The sequence below is a fragment of the Podarcis pityusensis genome (assembly GCF_964106645.2).
Source record: "Podarcis pityusensis genome assembly, chromosome: 12".
In the NCBI taxonomy this organism is placed as follows: Eukaryota; Metazoa; Chordata; class Lepidosauria; order Squamata; family Lacertidae; genus Podarcis; species Podarcis pityusensis.
This window is the reverse complement of record NC_138037.1, coordinates 36430547-36449389: the sequence shown is the minus strand read 5'-3', so window position 1 is coordinate 36449389 and position 18843 is coordinate 36430547. Positions and strand designations below refer to the sequence as shown.

Sequence of the window (18843 nt, the reverse complement as noted above, 5' to 3'; positions counted from 1 at the left end):
TGTGGGCAGCAATGGTTGTGGAACTGAATCGGCCTTGAGGGAAGATCTGTATCAAAAGTAGGTTTGTGGGAATGGATAGCTCTGCTCCATCTCGTCTGTCAGCAGCTATTGATACCAGTGGCCACTGAAATGGCTGCCAATGTTTCCAGACCAAGCTCACTGCTCTGACAATTTACAAGGCCCTTGACAACATAGTTGCAGGATCTCTTAAACACTATCGGATCCATTATAACCCGGCCCAATCACTGAGTTCTTTGGGAGAGTCTTTGCTGGTGATTCTCTATTTTTTGGATGCATGGCTTGTACGTCAGGCACATTGTTCAGACCTCCTTATTCTAATAGGCATTTTTAGGTAGTGTTTGGTCTTATGGTAACTATATTGCTTGTGGATTCTTTTATGTACACCGCTTCGGATTGTGAGCAATCAAGCGGTAGATAAGTTTAGGAATAAAAATAAATAAAAGATAACAATGCCATTTTCAGCATTTAAACTGTTGCCTGGTTCTGGCTATGAAAGAATGAAGTTTTAAGTTGCAAGAACTCCTCTGCCTCCCCCCATGATTAGCAAAGCTGAATAAATTATGCAATATGGTTTAACCAATAATTTATTCAGATGAAGAGAAATCTTCAGTTAAGAACTGATTCTATTAGGCCTGTGTTCACAGACCTAGAGCTTGGACATTTCGTTTATAGTACACAATTTTTATTTTTTTGTATACAAGTCTTTAAAATATTTTGATAATGTGGGTAATCAAAGTAGATCCTTACCAAACTTTATTTTTCCCTGTGTAAACTAACTGTGAATGTCACAGTATTTAAGAATAATTAAGAAACATCCCTTTCCATTTCAATAGCTAAAGAGAAATATTTTCTATCTAGCCATTTTTTTGGTTGGATTATTTTGTTTCAGTTCCAGTTTGATGGCTTTTCCAGGTGCAACCAAAACACTGCTGTTTTTACAACACTGTAGAGAGTATTGGCTTGGGTTAACAGGTCTTCCTTGGTCATCTCTTAATCTACTCAAAATGTCCCAATAAAGATCATTTAGTTTTTGCTTTATATTGCTAATTGATCTATTACACTGGGCTTTTTCCTTCTTGAGCTTTTCCTTTTGTGCTTGAAGGTGACACACCTGATCTTCCAGGTTCATAATTGCATCTAGTTTACGTTTGCGGCAGTTTTGAGCAGCGACTTTGTTTTTCCCTCTCCGCCTTATGTCACGTATGAGTGATAGCTGGTTATCTGTCAAGTAGTATTTTGATAACATGCTATTGAAGGAATCAACAGGCAGAGTCACAATATCATTTACAGAGAATGGAATTCTCAGGGCTTCTGCGCGGTATTCATCACGGCTTTGGTTTTTTCCTGCGTTATCTCCATTTCTACTTCTGGCTTTATTGGATTTCTCTGGCCACATGAAGTAATATTCTTCTGGCACACAGGGTGCCAGCTGTTGTGGGATTTGGCTGTACGTGTGATCATGCAACACATCTACAAACAATTCTGCACTGAGATCATAATTGCTTTGATAATCTGTGTGGTAACATTTGCTGTATTCTGCGCAGCAGCCTCCTACAACTAAATCATCATAGGTGGCAGATTCAGCATCACTGTCACAGGTAAAAACAAGGGATGAATTGCTATGATTTAAATCCAAAGACAGTCCAGAATCAGAATCCCGTTCTTCAAAGAAACAGGAAGCTTCAAATCCATGTCCATCCAGGCTCAAGAACAAATCCTGGTTTGTTAGATTCGTACAATTATCAGATGCAAAACCCCCAAGCATGTTGACACCATTCATTAGTGATGTGTGAGAATCAGTTAATGAAAGAGTCTCCAATATCTCCAAATTCCTTTTCTCTGCATTTACTATAGCATTGTGGTCTAATTTCATCATTGTAGCATCATGAAGACTAACATCACGGCTAATAGCCTGAGTCAAATTAACTGTATTGTGGAAGTTTGACAGGTTCATACCTTTGCTGTTGATAGCAGGCATAGTATTTCCCAACCAGTGTCCCTAAAAGAAGGAGCAAAATGAAAATATGTTTTCTATGTTATTTTGAAACCTTGCAACTCTCCCTATGGTTAAATAGTTTCCAGCCAGTTCAACAGCAGCCCTTTGTATAATTTAAAATGTTATTTCCCCCTCCCCCACAATACTTTAAACACAGAGAATGCTTTCTGCAAATACCAGCTGTTACAGAAAGAGTGTGATCACTAAAAATGGCAGCCTGAAAGAGTATTGAGGAAAACATCAAAAAGAAACCAGTAAGATGCAGTAGTTTGTCTGCTATCTACTGCAATACAAACTGGAAAACCACCACTACCCACCTCTGCTGAAGCAGGAGCAGCTTGAATTGTTTTCCTAAAAATTGCAACATAGATGCACAAGTTTCACAGCCCACACCTTGTCTTCCCCATTTTTAAAGGCAGAATTCTTATGAGCTTATCCAACAGACATTGGGGTGGAGGTAATGTAGGGAAAGATACTGAGGCATGCAAGAAGAGCTTGAAAAGGTTCAAAACAAACATCTTGAACATTGGGCCCATCATCCTGGCTAGAGTGTGGTGCTGAGTGCAAAGGTTGCAGGTTCAATCCTCATAAGGGATAGCTGCATAATCCTTCAATGCAGGGGGTTAGACTAGATGATCCCTCAGGATCCCTTCCACCTCTATGGTTATATTAAATGAAAGCATCTTCAGCTGTTTGCCCTAGCTAGGTAGTTTCTCACATACTTGCATCCATTTAGAAATATCTACACACTTTCCCCTACTGTTCAAACTTTGGTTTAGAATAGATACAGCTTCTGCTGGGTGTTTACGTTAATAAAATACAGACTTGGAGGGCAGCATGTTGATTATTGTGCTGTCCAAAGGCAGGAGAGTTATCATTTTAACAATTCCACACATAACATTAACAACACAGGTGATTATGATGAGCCTTGTAGGCCACCACAGGTATTTTCTAAATCAGGGCCGAGGAACCTCAGCCTGGGGCAATATGAGGCCCTCCAGGGCTTTTCCATTTGACCCTCATGACTCTCAACAGGTCACAAACCCTGTCCTACCCTGCTCTTGAGTGATCTTGCCCGACTGAAATGTAGTCAACAGCTCAAAGCTAAGTGTCACATTTGTTCCACCTACCACTGGCATGCACCCTTGGAAAGGTGTGCCATGTGGAACCCCTTAGTCAAATTGAGGAAAAATGAATACACCCCTAAGTCAATTGCTACACTTCCATTCACTACAGGTTCATCTTACTACTTTCGCTTCCATGATGTAAGCAGAGGCTTCTGTCATAACACCTAGAATGGAGTTGTAGAAATCGGGGAAATGGTTTTAAAACAATTCTTCAGATTCTACTTCGGCAAATCACACTTTTTGGAAGCAAGTTAATGGTAAAGGGGGAAAAAAGATGGTGCAGTTGAGTTGTAGAATTTCTGACAAGAAAGAGAGTTGCTTTAACTAGGTTATTGTAGCAGCATGCTTCCAACTGTTTGCACATAAGCTTGTAAACTATCTCAAATTGCAACACTTACTTCCAGTGTATTTTCAGTCAGTGATGCTGGCAGTGGAAAATAACCTTCCAGTGGGAAAGGAGAACCAGTAGTGCTTCTGTAAGTCTGTTGTAAACCCGCCCACCCCCCAAAAAACCCACAATTAATAGACATGTCTCCATTGTTAATGGAAAGTTGTAAGTAGAATTGTAAGGGGGATCAGGAAAAAGACACCACTTCAAGCCACAGGAGATGTATACAGCTGCAAAACTCAAAATTCTAAATGTGCCCAGGGGCCTGAAAGAGGCTGACAACCCCTTTACCCTGTTCTCAACTGCCCTAGGAACCAACTGGCTGACAGGTGGTATATAAAATGTATTAAGTAAATATGCATGTCGCTGAGTGACAGTAACATTTGCAAACAACAAAGCATGCTATCTTCATACCAAGTTAACTGGCCAGCAGTACATCTGTGAAGAAGCACTATAGGATAGCACATTCTGAGATGTTGTTCGCTGCACACAGAGTGGATTCAGACAACCAGGAGTTTACGTGACAGCCAATTAAAAGCTTACAACAGGACCCCAGAATTGGGCTGCTGTCTTCCATCTAGCACTGGGGTCGGCAGCCTAAGGCCCATGGGCCACAAGCAGCCCATAGGGGTCATTAAACCAGCCCATGAGCTGCCCACTTGGCGAGCCCCTAAACCAGCACAGCATGGGGACTCGCTTCTGCAGCGTCGGAAATCACGCGCCCGCAATCCGGCCCACAGAGGGATCTCCGCTGGAGTGAACCAGCCCAGGCAAAGTAAACCTTGCTGACCCCTGACTAGCAGTTAAGGCTCACCATTCCATTAGATTTTCATGCAGCTACAGAGGAAGTAGTAATACTTGCCCTAATAGTTTGATAATTACAAACTGCCAACACTTCCATGGTTGTTGTTTTTTAAATGCCATTGTAAAACTTTTTAGTAAACAGCAGTTATCGGAACATGCTTGCTTTCATAAATTCATTGTTTATAATGGTCAGAACTGGAGTCTTTTGATACTAAAGCTGTTTTATGATTTAAAGCAAAACAACATCAACTTAAAAAATAATAATTCAGAGATGTTAAAGAGAAAAGAGTGGACCACAAATTTGGGGTTGGTGAAAATAATAACCATGTAACTGGTGCAGCAAAATGTTAACGATATCTTTTAAGACATGACAGGTTATTCCCACAATGGTATCTGTGAATATATACATTTCAAAAATGTTCATAAAGACTTGCCATGAATAAATATCTGAATCAGTTTTCAAAAACACTAATATTGATGGCTGGGGTTCTAATTTTCCTTCTGTGAATGGAACAGAAGTCTTGTTTATGGAAAGAGACTTTCCTTCCTCCCCCTTCTTTCTGCAGCCCCCTGAAAATCTACCCCAGGGAGTTTGAGGACCCTTGGGATATGGTGTGGGATATGAGGCAGGGGACTTGGTGAGAATCTCCGCCATCATACATGAATGGAAGAGCAACTTAGGCTCCCAGGCAATGGACTGAATTCAATGTGAGTCATACTCAGTATAGAACCATTGACCTTAATGGGCAAGACTACCAAAAGACTCTTAATTTCAATGGGTCTATGCTGAGTAGAATTTAACCATATATGGCCCAGTACAACTTCTTTTATGACTCTCACCGAAGAGCTGGAAACTGGACTCAGCTTCTCTTTCCAATCCACTTGGTCGCTTTTACCCTCTTCCTCCTCTTGAGATTCGGAGTCTTCATCTTCTATAACGTAACAGTGTTCCAAACATTCCTGGCTCACTTTTAAGTCTACATCCTGTAAATATAAGGAGAAACAGGAAACAATAATAATTTTCAGCACTGTAATGTGTCAGCAACCAGCATACTAGGAAATGACACACGTCAGAATAGTATTTTGTTTCTCTAGTAGTAGTTCATCAGTTGCAGTCCATCAACCCCATGCCCTTTTCCTGGTAAGTCAATGACACACACACAGTCCAATAAGCATGTGACCACCAAACCTCAAATGTACATTTTTCAGGCAACGCTGTAACACCAGACAGCAACAAAAGATTGGGGAAAGAATATATTCACTCAGTCTTATACATAAAGCATTTAACCTTGAAAGATCTGGTTCCATCTGTGTTCCATTATATTAGGCATATGTTTGTATTATTGGGGAGGGAATAGTAAATGAAATCCCATCTCACTGTTCTTTATGCACCTGTTTCCATGGTTAGACCACAAGGGTGTATGTCTGCTGCAGTTTTAAAACACTTTTGAAACCATGGTTTATCGTACAAAATGCACTTAAGCCGATGGACATTCTGCATATGATCACAGTAACTATGGTATGTTTGGTCATAGTCTGCTTTCCTCCATCCTGTCTGTCTCTCCTGCTTGACATCCCTTAAGACAGAGGTCGGCAAGGTTTACCTCACCTGGGCCGGTTCACTCCAGGGGAGATCCCTCCGTGGACTGGATCATGCACCCATCTGGGATTTCCAGTGTATGCACCTGTGCAGATGCGATTTCTGGCATCTGCACAGACACGATTTCGGGCGCCGAGGAAGAGAGTCCCTGCTCTAGTTTAATGCAGCGCATGGAGGCTCGCTGAGTGGGCGGCTCGGTTCGGGGGCGGCTCGGGGGCCACTTAAATGACCCCCATGGGCTTGTGGCCCATAGGCCTTAGGCTGCCGACCCCTTCCTTAAGACTTTGTAGAAGTCAAATGCTGGCATTGCCTCATTGTGCCAACTTTCCCCTTTCCACTGACTGACAGCAAGAGCAAGGGTGTGGAAATCTTGGCATTCTTCAGCAGTTGTTGTCAAACCCATTCCCATGCTGCTAAAGAAAATTCCACTCCCTTTTGCAGCTTGTAGGAGGTCTTCCGCTCCGCTCTGCAATCAGTGTTTTTTTTAAAAAAATCCCTTCTTTCCAGCATGTGAATTTATGCTTTGAGTTCAGTAGGCATTCCTCCTCCCTCTCCCCAAGCCCTCTGCTGTTAGCAGGGATTTGAAAGGACTGCTTTTAGAAGTGCACACTTAAGTAGCTTCATCAATTAATTGCAATGACTGTAAGGAACAGAACCACATTTTGAACCGCCTCCTGCCCTACCTCGACACCCACTCTCCTCTTCCTGTCTTTTATTCATGTGCTTCATTGTTTAAGTGCAAAGTTGCTGCTGTGAGTCCTACCTAATTGGAGAAAGTATGTTTGCTTCAAAACAACACTTCACCACCCACATCTCCTCCTCCCCTATATATTCCACAACCCTTAATGTTTCTATTTGTGTTAAAACACAAAACCTTTTGCAGCAGTGCAAGTTGGTCTGGTACATCCCCAAGCCCTTCTCAGCTGCTCAAGCCTACAGCACTGTGAACATGTTTTTGCAAGAACTGTACATAAACATCACATAAGAGAGATGCTGCTTAAAAGAAATCAATCAGGAATGGATATTGCATCAAATATGAGCAGAGGAGAAAATGTATGTGTGTCTGGTTTGCACGCCACACTAAGCCAAACCTTGGTCTCCCATTCTTGGTTACAGCTTGTGGTTAGCAGTGAGTCCCAGTTCAAATGGCATCCGAAGCCAAGCCATGGCTAAGCTTTGCAAGGTGCAGCAGAAAAGTAGCAGCAAAGAGCAAAGTAGATGCAAGTTCCTCTCTGGAAGCCCACACATTCAAGCTGCTTTCCAAGGCAATGGCTTGGCTTAGTGTGCTGGGTGAACCAACACCTCTCAAGCAAGTGTGCTTCTTGGGTGAGCAGTGCTGTCTGCTTCAGGAACACACACCAGGGAGAGACCTCACTTTCCACCAGTTCTCACTTTGCATGACTTTCAGCATTTTGGCATTGTGCACCTCAACAAAACACCAATATCAGAATCATTGGCAGCATGCCTTGAACCAGGTGGTTCTTCTGGCCTAAATTGCACTGGTGGCCAGCAAACTTAGTTTTGTGTAAACAGGTTGGGCAAATCTACAATCACAGAGTCCAGATGAGAATGCAAACAGCTTTTAAATAGGCATTTTGTTTTCTCCAAATGTAAACTAGGGTCAAGCAAAAGCTCACGTCACAGGTGGGGAGGAGTCATAAGGGCTGTGGCAAAGGAATTCTGCCCATATTTATGTTTAAAAAATGGCCTGCTCATCCATCCAACCACCGTGTCTAGCACTGGTCCAGGGCCTGCACAGCCTCTCCTGATTCAGATGTGATGGAGAAACAGAGCTGAGAGACATCAACACATTGATGGCACCTTGCCCTCAAATGCCCAACCACCACTCCCAGGGACTTCATATGGATAACCTCCAGCAAGCCAAACAGCACTTTCCCAATGCTGTTTTCTGGACCTGGTCCTGTAGGTAGTACTGAAATCAATGTACCACAGTGACCCCAATTCCCATTGCTTGGAGCCGGTTGAGGACAATGCAGTAGCGAATGGCACAGAAAGTTGAAGTGAGGTCAAAAAGCAGGAGCAAACTCACACATACCCTTTCCCTCTATCTGTAATGTCATTCATCAGGGTAGCCAAGGCAGAGTTAGTCCCATGGCCATGCCTGAACCCAGGGAATCAATCAAAATAATGTGTGTTAACCACAAATGCTTGCAGGTTCCCCACCACAATTCTCTGCACCCACTTCCCCAGCAAGCGGATATTTGCAACTGGTTGATAGTTACTGCTAATGCAATGAAGCATTGACCATGCTCTAGGCCCAGATAATTAAACTCCCTCTGCTAGATTTAATAAGCCCAGAAGCGTTAGGGGTCAAGAGAATGCATGGTCAGCATACAGCCTTGCCCACGTTAGCCGCCTGCATAAGCTGAAACCAATCTCACCAACTCTGGCACTGGGTACTTCATCTGGAACTGCAACGACCACTGAATCAAGGCCACTCCGAAGTCAAGCAACTTTATCCACAAAATGTGTAGCCAGATGGTCACAGCAGGTCCTGGAATTTTCCAGAGGCCCCTCCCCTTTGCAGGGGACAGCAACCTCTGCAGCCAGCTCCTAGACTAGAGGATACAATGAAAGCTGCAAAATGAGCCTTTTTCGCAGCTCACACTGCCACATGGTAGACACTGGCCAGTGCTTGGTCGGTTTCAGAATGAAATAAGGAGAGCATTACTTATGCTCTAGTCTGAGTCTAGCTTGTATAGACTGAAGCTCCCCAGATTACCAAGGAGGCAAGCAGGCTCCACAATGCTGAAGAAGCCATTCTGGAAGTATTGTGCCAACTGCACATCCAATCTCACCATTCCACAGTGAGAGCTTCAACAGAATCATCAGCTTTTTCCACTGGAAAATTCCTGCATTCAGGAAGACACCAGGATCCATTAGACTCTGATGGCGGGCCATCTAAACAGGCCCACCACCTCCCTTACACTCTGTGTATTTTTTAGACACTCCAGCTGAAGTTCTCAAGAGAAGTTTGGTGTTAACTAGAATTGAAAATTAGTCATCTCTTGCTCCAGTGCTCAGATCCTTCTAGGTCAGGGTGGAGAAACTAGTTTTACAACTACCTACGGAAGTAACAGATCTCGAATCATAGCCAAGTAAAAACAAAATTCCATTACAAGTGGGGGGAACGTATATCAAAACAGAAACAGTAGGCATTTTAAGTCATGTGGCAATGAACTGAAAGTCAGGATTAGAATTTTTATTGTATCTCAAAACCTACTTTTTGCAAAGGCATTGGTATTTGCACACACTTCTCTTAAGAGTTCCTAAACTGAAAAGCTAAGACAATTATTATGCTCCTAAGAGTCTTACCCAACCAAACATTTGTCAAGGGCAAGCTGGATAAAATGGTCTACTATACTTATCTCGTAGTCAATTCTGCACAAGCTGCTTTAAATGAAAGAATCCCCACCTCTTTTCCTATGGCTACAATTGTATGCTCTTCTACCTGTCAGTGTCACTGTGAACAAGCAAGCACATGTTTGAAACCTAAGTCTAAGGCTGAATAATTAAACCTGTTTGCAAATGTCTCGCTGAAGTCTATTGGATCTTGAAGCATGCAAGCACATGGCGTGGGATTGCAGCTTATATTGCAGTGCTGTTGAAACCCTTAGCAACTATGGGTTGCATTCAGCCTGAGTAAAAACAAAGCTTTGCTGATCAAGTATGCCTTCTTGCAAGCTTCAGCCAGGCATTTGAAGTACTATCTGCAGCGTGTTGGGGACCCTCTAGTCTAGACCATCATTAAACCTTTTTGATCAATGCTTATTCATGTATGTAACCTCCAAGTTCAGAGGGGCAGGAGGCCACTAAGTCCCACTTGCTGAGGAGAAGGCAGCTGTAGCCTTCAAGCCCTCCTTGTGGGTTTTGTAGAAGCACCTCTGCTGCTGGCTATTGTCACAAGCAAGGATGCTCATCTGTGGTCTAGCAGAGCTCTTCTTACGCACCTCTTGTGTACTAGTTGTGCTCCAAGGATTCTTCAGGACAGAACATGGAAGAGAAATCAAGTGTGTATTCTTGTTGACAGAGGTTGTTACATTTGCACTACAGGCTAATATAACAAAATTCAAAGTAGTTGCAGCATGCACATTTAGGTTATGTGTCCTGGACAGTAGTGTCAATTTTACTTCCCACTAGACATAACATAAATTTGCATTACTAAAAGGTGGATTACACAACACAACGAAAAGTCTTAAGCACCAGAGGATTATCCATAAACCATATACTGGAACCACAATGTCAAGGAACTTGGACTACAAGCCTATACCTTCTTACCTGGAAGGAAATCTTGTTGAACTCAATGGGACTTACTTCTGAGGAGACTAGTGTAAGAATGCATTGTTAGAATCTACCACACTCTAAGTCTGAATACTTCAACAATAATTTTCGGTGGAAAATATAAGAAATATAATTTTTGGTGGAAAATATACATACATACCATGACCACCATCAATTATATAGTAAAGCAAGCTTAATTCCACTGATTTAAATGAACTAAAATGTGCCTCTTTCTGCAATCTTCACACTTATTTTAGCACTGTTTGCTCTTCTAGTTTTCTTATTTTTAAATGGTCTCTAAACTTACTGTGCTTTTACATCAACTTTAAATATACTTTGTTCTTAGCAGGATTAGGACCAATGTGTAAATCTGACACTGCTTTCCAGTAGCTACGTTTAATTACACAGCAGCAGAGCTGATCTGCAAGCTCTTAAGGTATTACATTCTCTTTAATCAAGCCATTATTAAAAAGCAAAAACCGGTACTCATTAGTGTCAATGGGGAAACTCCCCTTTCAGTGAGAGTTGGAACAATGACTAAAGGTATATTGCCTGTCAGAAAGCAACATGCAACTTTCAGAACAAGAAAGAAAAAAGAAACTCCTGTTGATGTTTGCATAACCAAATAAAGATGGAACTGAATGTGCAAGCAGGTAAGATGAAAAACACTTTTGGAAGAAAAATATGTGCAGAAACAACTGTCTCCTCACCCTACAAACTGTTCTGTTAAAGAAAGGCCGCTTGCTTGAGTGTGAACCAGCAATCTGAAAAGGTAACCATTGTTATTTCCTAGGCGTGTGTACTGCTAGAAGCCCCAACCTTTTTTAATATGGTAGTGAGATGCCCTCACATTTAAAAGTTGATGTATATTCTACAGCATCATAGCTTTATAGAAAGACCTCTCTTATTTCTGAATTTCAGCTCCCATCAAATTCCCAAACCCACAGTGCAGTGCACACTTTTATTTTGGACATAAGACTGTTTTGGACATCATCACCAAGTCATCACTGGGAGCAAGACCCACTGAGAGTTTGTAAGAGAGAAGAAGAGAAGAAGAGTTTGGATTTGATATCCCGCTTTATCACTACCCGAAAGAGTCTCAAAGCGGCCAACATTCTCCTTTCCCTTCTTCCCCCACAACAAACACTCTGTGAGGTGAGTGGGGCTGAGAGACTTCAAAGAAGTGTGACTGGCCCAAGGTCACCCAGCAGCTGCATGTGGAGGAGCGGAGACGCGAACCCGGTTCCCCAGATTACGAGTCTACCGCTCTTAACCACTACACCACACTGGCTCTCTGACAGCTTTGGGTCCACATTTTCCCCAAAGTAACAGTAGCATGGGGGATGGAAGAGGTAATACAAGGTGTAAAGAAAAAATGGAAATGGTCTAACACACAGCTGTCAACTTTTCCCTTTTCTTGCGAGGAATCCTATTCGGAATAAGGGAATTTCCCTTACAAAAAAGGGAAACGTTGACAGCTATGGTCTAAGATGCCTGAAGGATCAGAACCTGAACAGCTCTCTCCCTTCCCAACCCTACAACTTTCAGCACAGAGACAATTCTGTGCAATACCCAGGACCTCTCCAGCAGTTTTGGCAACACCCTGATATATTTCATAGCAACTGGAAAAGCAGCTGGGAGTTGCCTCACCACAGGCACTGATGTTATCATAAACAGAATCTGAGCTTACGCCTTGGGATCTGTCTACACTTCCAGGCTGCAGCCCCAAATCCTGTGAAGCAAGAGAAAAAGAGAGCATCGCTGAACATGCGCAGGCTAACTAAACGGTCTCACCCATCTCCACACATGCAGGAACAGGGGTAAGTTGTGACACAGAGGATAAGGCTATCCATGGCTTCTTGTTGCAATGGCTACAGCTCAGAAGATGTCATGTGACAAAGGTCTTTGAGAGCAGAAGCAGTACAGTAAAGTGCAGAAAGTGTTGGAAAATGCTGAAAAGTGCAGACTAATTCAGCTAGATGACTCATTCCTTGTACAGTGGTACCCCGCAAGACGAACGCCTCGCGAGACGAAAAACTCGCAAAACGAAAGGTTTTTTTGTTTTCGAGTTGCCTCGCAAGACGAATTTCCCTATGGGCTTGCTTCGCAAAACGAAGCTTGCCCCGGGGACAGCGGGTCTTCTCTTTTGAAGCAAGGGGCGGCGGGGAGAAGCGATCTTCTCCCCGCCGCCCCAGGTCCGGGGACAGCGGGAAGCGCTTCCCACTGCCCCCGGACCTCTTTTGAAGCAAGGGGCTGCGGGGAGAAGCGATCTCCCCGCAGCCCCTTGCTTCAAAAGAGGTCCGGGGGCAGCGGGAAGCGCAGCGCTTCTTCCCCGCTGCCCCCGGACCTCTTTTGAAGCAAGGGGCTGCGGGGAGATCGCTTCTCCCGGTGCTCCGAAGCGGGGCAGGGGGGGCGGGAACACCTTCTGAAGGCGGGCGGGGGGCGAAAGTCTTTGTCCCCCCTGCCCGCCTTCCCAGGGGCTTTTAAATCGCCCCGGACAGCAGAGAAGTCCTCCGCTGTCCCGGGGCGATTTTAAAATGCCGCCCGCCAGCATTTTAAGATCGCCCGGACAGCGGAGAAGTCCTCCGCTGTCCCGGGGTTTTTTAAAATGCTGGGGGTGGGAAGAAAAGCCCTTGTCCCCCCCCCCCCCCCCAGCCTTCAGAAGAGGTCCGGGGACAGACTGTCCCCGGACCTGGTCTGAAGGCGGTTTCCCTAGGAACGCATTAATTGATTTTCAATGCATTCCTATGGGAAACCGTGCATCGCAAGACGAAAAACTCGCAAGACGAAGAGACTTGCGGAACGAATTAATTTCGTCTTGCGAGGCACCACTGTACAAATATTGTATCAATTGTAGGAAGACACACGGAGTGCTCTCTAGCCTAGTCTAATCTTCTTCTGTTTTTACCAGGCACCCCCAAACTCGGCCCTCCAGATGTTTTGGGACTACAATTCCCATCATCCCTGACCACTGGTCCTGTTAGCTACAGATGATGGAAGTTGTAGTCCCAAAACATCTGGAGGGCCGAGTTTGGGGGTGCCTGTTTTTTACTTTGCTCTCCTCCATTATGTGTTTGTAAAGAAATATGTTTAACTCAGTAAAGTTTTATTCATTTACTGTGAAGACTCTGGGTTTTGACTTCGCTGCATGACAGAAGATGCAACTTCCAGGCAGGCTAGTACTTTACATGAAATAAAGCAAGGCATGGCACAGCAGAATGTCTCTCTGTTAGATTTTGTACAAGGCTAAGAGGTGCACAAGACGTGGATGGCGCTATGGGTTAAACCACAGAGCCTAGGACTTGCCAATCAGAAGGTCGGTGGTTCGAATCCCCACGGTGGGGTGAGCTCCCGTTGCTCGGTCCCTCCTCCTGCCAACCTAGCAGTTCGAAATCACGTCAAAGTGCAAGTAGATAAATAGGTACCGCTCCAGCGGGAAGGTAAATGGCGTTTCTGTGCGCTGCTCAGGTTCGCCAGAAGTGGCTTAGTCATGCTGGCCACATGACCCGGAAGCTGTACACCGGCTCCCTCGGCCAATAAAGCGAGATGAGCGCCGCAACCCCAGAGTTGGCCACAACTGGACCTAATGGTCAGGGGTCCTTTTACCTTTACCTTTAAGAGGTGCACTTGGTCCACCAGGTGCAGTGCTATCCCCCTCGCCAGGCCACTATGCTCTAGGGTGCTGGGCATTTCCTAGTTAGCCTTTCCAACAAGCCAGAGGAACAAGGGCAGATGGGTTAGTTGCAGCACTTCCATCCCTTGCAAGACTACCATGCCCAACAGGCCTTAAATGCACCACTTTATTCTGGCACTGTCAAACTGATCTCCCACATCTACCAAACTAAGAGAAAAGTCTTGTGCTTTTTTTCTTACTTTGTAAGCCCATATGCAGTATACATTTCTCTCTCTCTTTAACTGATGGGAGATAATACTTGAAAACTGGATTTTTATTTTTTTTTAATGATCCTCAAGGCCCTTTTGCTCATGTTGAACCTGCATTTAAAGCCAGGTTCTTCATTATTGGCCAGCAAGGGGTAATGGTTAGGATGTCAAACTAGGACTCGAGGAAGACACCAGGGTTCAAATCCCCACTGGGCCACGAAACTTACTGGGTGACTTTGGGCCAGCCACCGCCTCTCCACCTAACAGGGTTGCCGTGTGGATAAAACGGGGTGCCCAAGAACTACAGTATATGCACACCACTTTCGAACTCCCGGGATGGGGGGGGGGGGGAGAGCTTCGTTAACTACGAATTCGCAGCAAAACTTTGGCATGGGTTTGGAGGGGATTTGGGGCGTTCTTCGTTAAAAAAACCAAGCTGGGAAAAGTAAATGCAACAAATAAGTAAATAAACGCAAACATGCAAAGGAGGAGGAGCTTTGCAATGACCCTCCGAAGTGGTGCGGATACTTCCCTTCTCAGGCTGGTAAAAAGGAAAGGCAGCTCACAGCGTATTGTCTCTTTGGGCTGCTTTACAAGGGTGCCAACTTGAAGAAAATATTGGTTTATCGATCACCAGCCGCGGGGCACGCACACCCTTTGAATGGCAATGCCCATCAACTGGGGTGGAGTGGGGGCCTCGAATATTTGAGGGAGGGAGGCCAATGGGATTTCGCCCCCCGAGGCGTTGGCATATTTGGATACGTGAAGAGGAGAGGGGTTTTCCCGTCGGCTCCTAGCCCTTACCTCTTCTCGACTGGGGCGCTTGTTTCGGACTCCTCCAGAGGAGGCGGCAGGAGCAGCAGCCACCGCTTCGAGTCCCTCGCCGTCGCCTCGCCGCGGCAGCCATGGCGGCCGGCCGGGGCAGGGGGAGCTGCCGCCGAGCGCTGTCTCCTGGCGGCTGCGCTTCCCGCCTCCTGCGAGGTCTGCGCGGGGCGGCGGCGGCGGCGGCGCCACTTGCTGCTGAGGCGCCTCGCGCTCGCCCTCCCGCGCTATCCAAGCGGCCACCCTGGTGGCGGGAAAGCGACGCGGCGGCGTCCCCAGCGCTCGCCCAGGAGTTGCTCGGGGGCGGCCTCCTCCTCGCTTGTTGTTCTGCAGCCCGGGCAGGGGGCGAACTCCCGGCCTCGCCGGGCAACGCCTCCCCGGCGCTCTCAGGCCGCCTCTTCCTCCAGCGCTGCGCGGGAACCGGGACGGGAGGGACCCGGACTCCGTCGCCTCCACCCCGCCGCCTCTCGGCTCCTCGCGGCGAGCGCACCCGGGGAACCGCCGCGCCGGGTCTCGGGCGGAGGAGCAGCAACCAACCGCCCGCCGGCTGAGCCAGCCCCGCTTGGAGGCAGCCAATGAAGGCTGAGGCGGGGCGGGAGAAGAGGAGGAGGAACTGAGCACGTGTGTTTAGGCCTGTGTGTGAATTGCCGGCGAGGCGGGTGGCGGTGGAGGAATCGCAGAAGGGTCCTCCCAGGGTCATCTAGTCCGACCCGCTGCAATGCAGGAACGTCAACGCCAGTTTGAAACCGCAGCTTAGTTGCTGCTGCAGCACCTGAGGAAGAGAGTGTCATGAAGCAGGTTGAGGCTGCAGCAGGGCTCATCTCTAGGCTCCGGTAGGATATGGGGAACACGGCCCTGTAAAAAAAGCATTGTTCAGAATAGTGGTTTGCAGGACCCACAAAGGAAGTTAAGAACACAAGGCAATCCAAAACAGTAACAGTTAATTGCACGTTTGTTCCAAGTCCAGTTAAAAACTTTTAGTATAATTAATCCAACAACATCGATGAACCTGATCCAGTGAGACCAGCTTGTCAAAGTCTGATACTGTAGTCATTTGCACCTCCAGAAGTCCCCTAGTAATAATAACAATAATTCATTATTTATACCTGGCCCATCTGGCTGGGTTTCCCCAGCCACTCTGGGCAGCTCCCAACAGAATATTAAAAAGACGACAGAACATCAAACATTAAAAACTTCCCTAAACAGGAAGTTTAGGGAATGTCTTTGTAAGCCCACACACAGTCTTCAGATGTCTTCTAAAAGTCAGATACAGTGGTACCTCGGGTTAAGTACTTAATTCGTTCCGGAGGTCTGTACTTAACCTGAAACTGTTCTTAACCTGAAGCACCACTTTAGCTAATGGGGCCTCCTGCTGCCGCTGCGCCGCCAGAGCACAATTTCTGTTCTCGTCCTGAATCAAAGTTCTTAACCTGAAGCACTATTTCTGGGTTAGCAGAGTCCGTAACCTGAAGCGTATGTAACCTGAAGCGTATGTAACCCGAGGTACCACTGTAGTTGTTTATTCCCTAGGTTAGCCCACTGCCCCACCCACTTTGGGTGGTACCACCCACTTTAGGAACCACTGGCTTAGGGGGTGATCCTTCACTAGGGGTGAAACTAGGCTTTATTTCACCCGAGTGAAAGACCTAGTTTGGCAAGCCCCCCCGGCTGGGAGCCTCAGTGGCACCCCTCTGGAGGCCTCACACCCAGCTAGCTACCCCATAGCTACAGCATTGCCTTCACTTCCTCCTTTTAGAGTCCTTCTGAATCCATGGAACCTAAGAGTTTTCTTTACTTTCCAAACACCCTTCACGAAACTGGTATCCTCCAAATGTTTTGGGCACCGGCACCCATCAGCACAGCCTTCTTTTCAGCACCACAACTCCCAGGCTTCACCCATCAGATATTTGGGCTGGTATGGGCTAAGGACAGTTCTTATCCAAAACTCTTGGAGGGCACCAGGTTGCAGAAGGCAGCCTAAATGTATCCTTCTTGGTAGTTGTCACCTGTGACTACTCACCTCCACAGGAAGAAAGGCTTAATGTTACAAATGGAAACTATGGTTTGGATGCTGTTGTGAAGGCTTCTCAAACTTTCTCATAGCCTCCCAGTTTTAAAATTATTATTATTATTATTATTAAACTTGCTTTTGTGTTACGAAAGAAACATAATGTCAGACAATTCACCTGCTAGTGCTGTCTCTGCATGGGGCAAAGCCAGTCAGATGAGGCTTGGGGAAATTGCTCAACTAATGGCAGCCTGGGAGTTCCTTACTTGGAAATGGTCCAAGGTGTTTTTGGGTGTGTGGCTCTGACCTCTTTTGTCAAGATCTTCCTTTTCTGTGCTTGTCATTGGCATATAGAACACAGTGACATTTGTTTCGAAAAGACATTGGTACTTGCACAAAGGGGGGGCACCATAATTGTTTTTATGTGGCTATTCCTACTCTTGCCTGTAAGCCTGACTCATCATGTCATTGTGTGAAACAGGTGGAGCCGAACAAAAAGAGAGCTGGGCTGCCACTAGCATTTACCTTCTCAGGTTAAAGTCTCCTGGGAAAGAGACTTAGCTCAGTGGCAGAGCATCTCTTTAACGTGCAGAATGTTCCAGGTTCCATCCCCTGCATCTCCAGGTAGGGCCGAGAGAGATCCTAGTCTGACATCCTGTAGAGCTGCTACCAGTCAGTGTAGACATTATTGAACGAGATCAGGAGTCAGTAAACTTTTTCAGCAGGGTCCACTGTCCCTCAGACCTTGTGGGGGTCGGACTATATTTTGGAAAGAAAAAAAAAGAACGAATTCCTATGCCCCACAAATAACCCAGAGATGCATTTTAAATAAAAGCACACATTCTACTCATTTAAAAACACGCTGATTCCCGGACCATCCGGGGGCCGGATTTAGAAGGCGATTGGGCCGGATCCGGCACCCAGGCCTTACTTTGTCTACCCATGAACTAGATGGACGCATGGTCTGACTCAGAAAAAGAGGGTTGCCATGTGTCCTCTTTTTCTAGGACATGGCCTCTTTTTTCCAGCGGTAAAATTTGAGACAAATTGCATTTATTTGCTTTGAATGGCCATCATAGCATCCTCTTTTTCTGCTCTTCAAAATATGGCAACCCAGCCTCCTGCGTTTGTGCTATCGTATAGAGGTGATTAGATGCAGTCTGATGGCAACTCAATGCACATTCTGGGGATTGCACTAGCATGCTGGAAAACTGCATGCTGAAGTCTGTATGTGCTGCTGGTGTTCATTCACCCACACCTCTGAGGCTGCCAGAAAACTAGAAGTGAACGTGTTAGATCTGACCTAATTCTGGCTGAAATACTGTTTTCCTGCTTAATACTTAAATTGCAAGTTATGGATTTTCTCAAATCTCTTTCTAGACTGAGAGACAGACAGACAGACAGACAGACAAGACAGACAGGGGGAAATCACATAAATTCACCATGCTACCTTAACTCATAGGTAAAGGTAAAGGTACCTCTGACAGTTAAGTCCAGTCGTGAACGACTCTTGGGTTGTGGCACTCATCTCGCTTTACTGGCCGAGGGAGCCGACATTTGTCTGTAGACAGCTTCCGGATCATGTGGCCAGTATGACTAAGCCACTTCTGGCGAAACCAGAGCAGCACATGGAAATGCTGTTTACCTTCCCGCTGGAGCGGTACCTATTTATCTACTTGAACAAAGACATTGGATTCTTATCCCATTATACATGACTAAGCCATTTCTCACCTTCTCACCCCTTGCCTTTTCCTGTAAGACCCATTACAGTCGTTAAGAGTCGTCAGCAGGCTCATCCCAGCTATCTGCCTATCTCCCATTCCCACCACCCTTCTGAGTAATACCCCTCCCCACCTTCTCACTATATAGAAGGATCTGGCTACTTCTGTTTCA

General features: G+C 45.8%; 1 protein-coding gene across 1 annotated transcript; it reads right to left on the bottom strand.

The window, feature by feature from the left end:
- Window positions 1-587: 587 nt before the first annotated feature.
- Window positions 588-17294, bottom strand: NFE2L3 (NFE2 like bZIP transcription factor 3; the record flags this gene model as incomplete). The annotated part of the gene is made up of 6 exons (XM_080976100.1): window positions 588-2020; window positions 3543-3626; window positions 5177-5320; window positions 14925-15555; window positions 15715-15797; window positions 17217-17294. The coding sequence occupies 6 exons, from the start codon at window positions 17292-17294 to the stop codon at window positions 872-874; spliced, it is 2169 nt and encodes a 722-aa protein (XP_080832226.1). The 3' UTR covers window positions 588-871.
- Between the last annotated feature and the right edge of the window lie 1549 nt (window positions 17295-18843).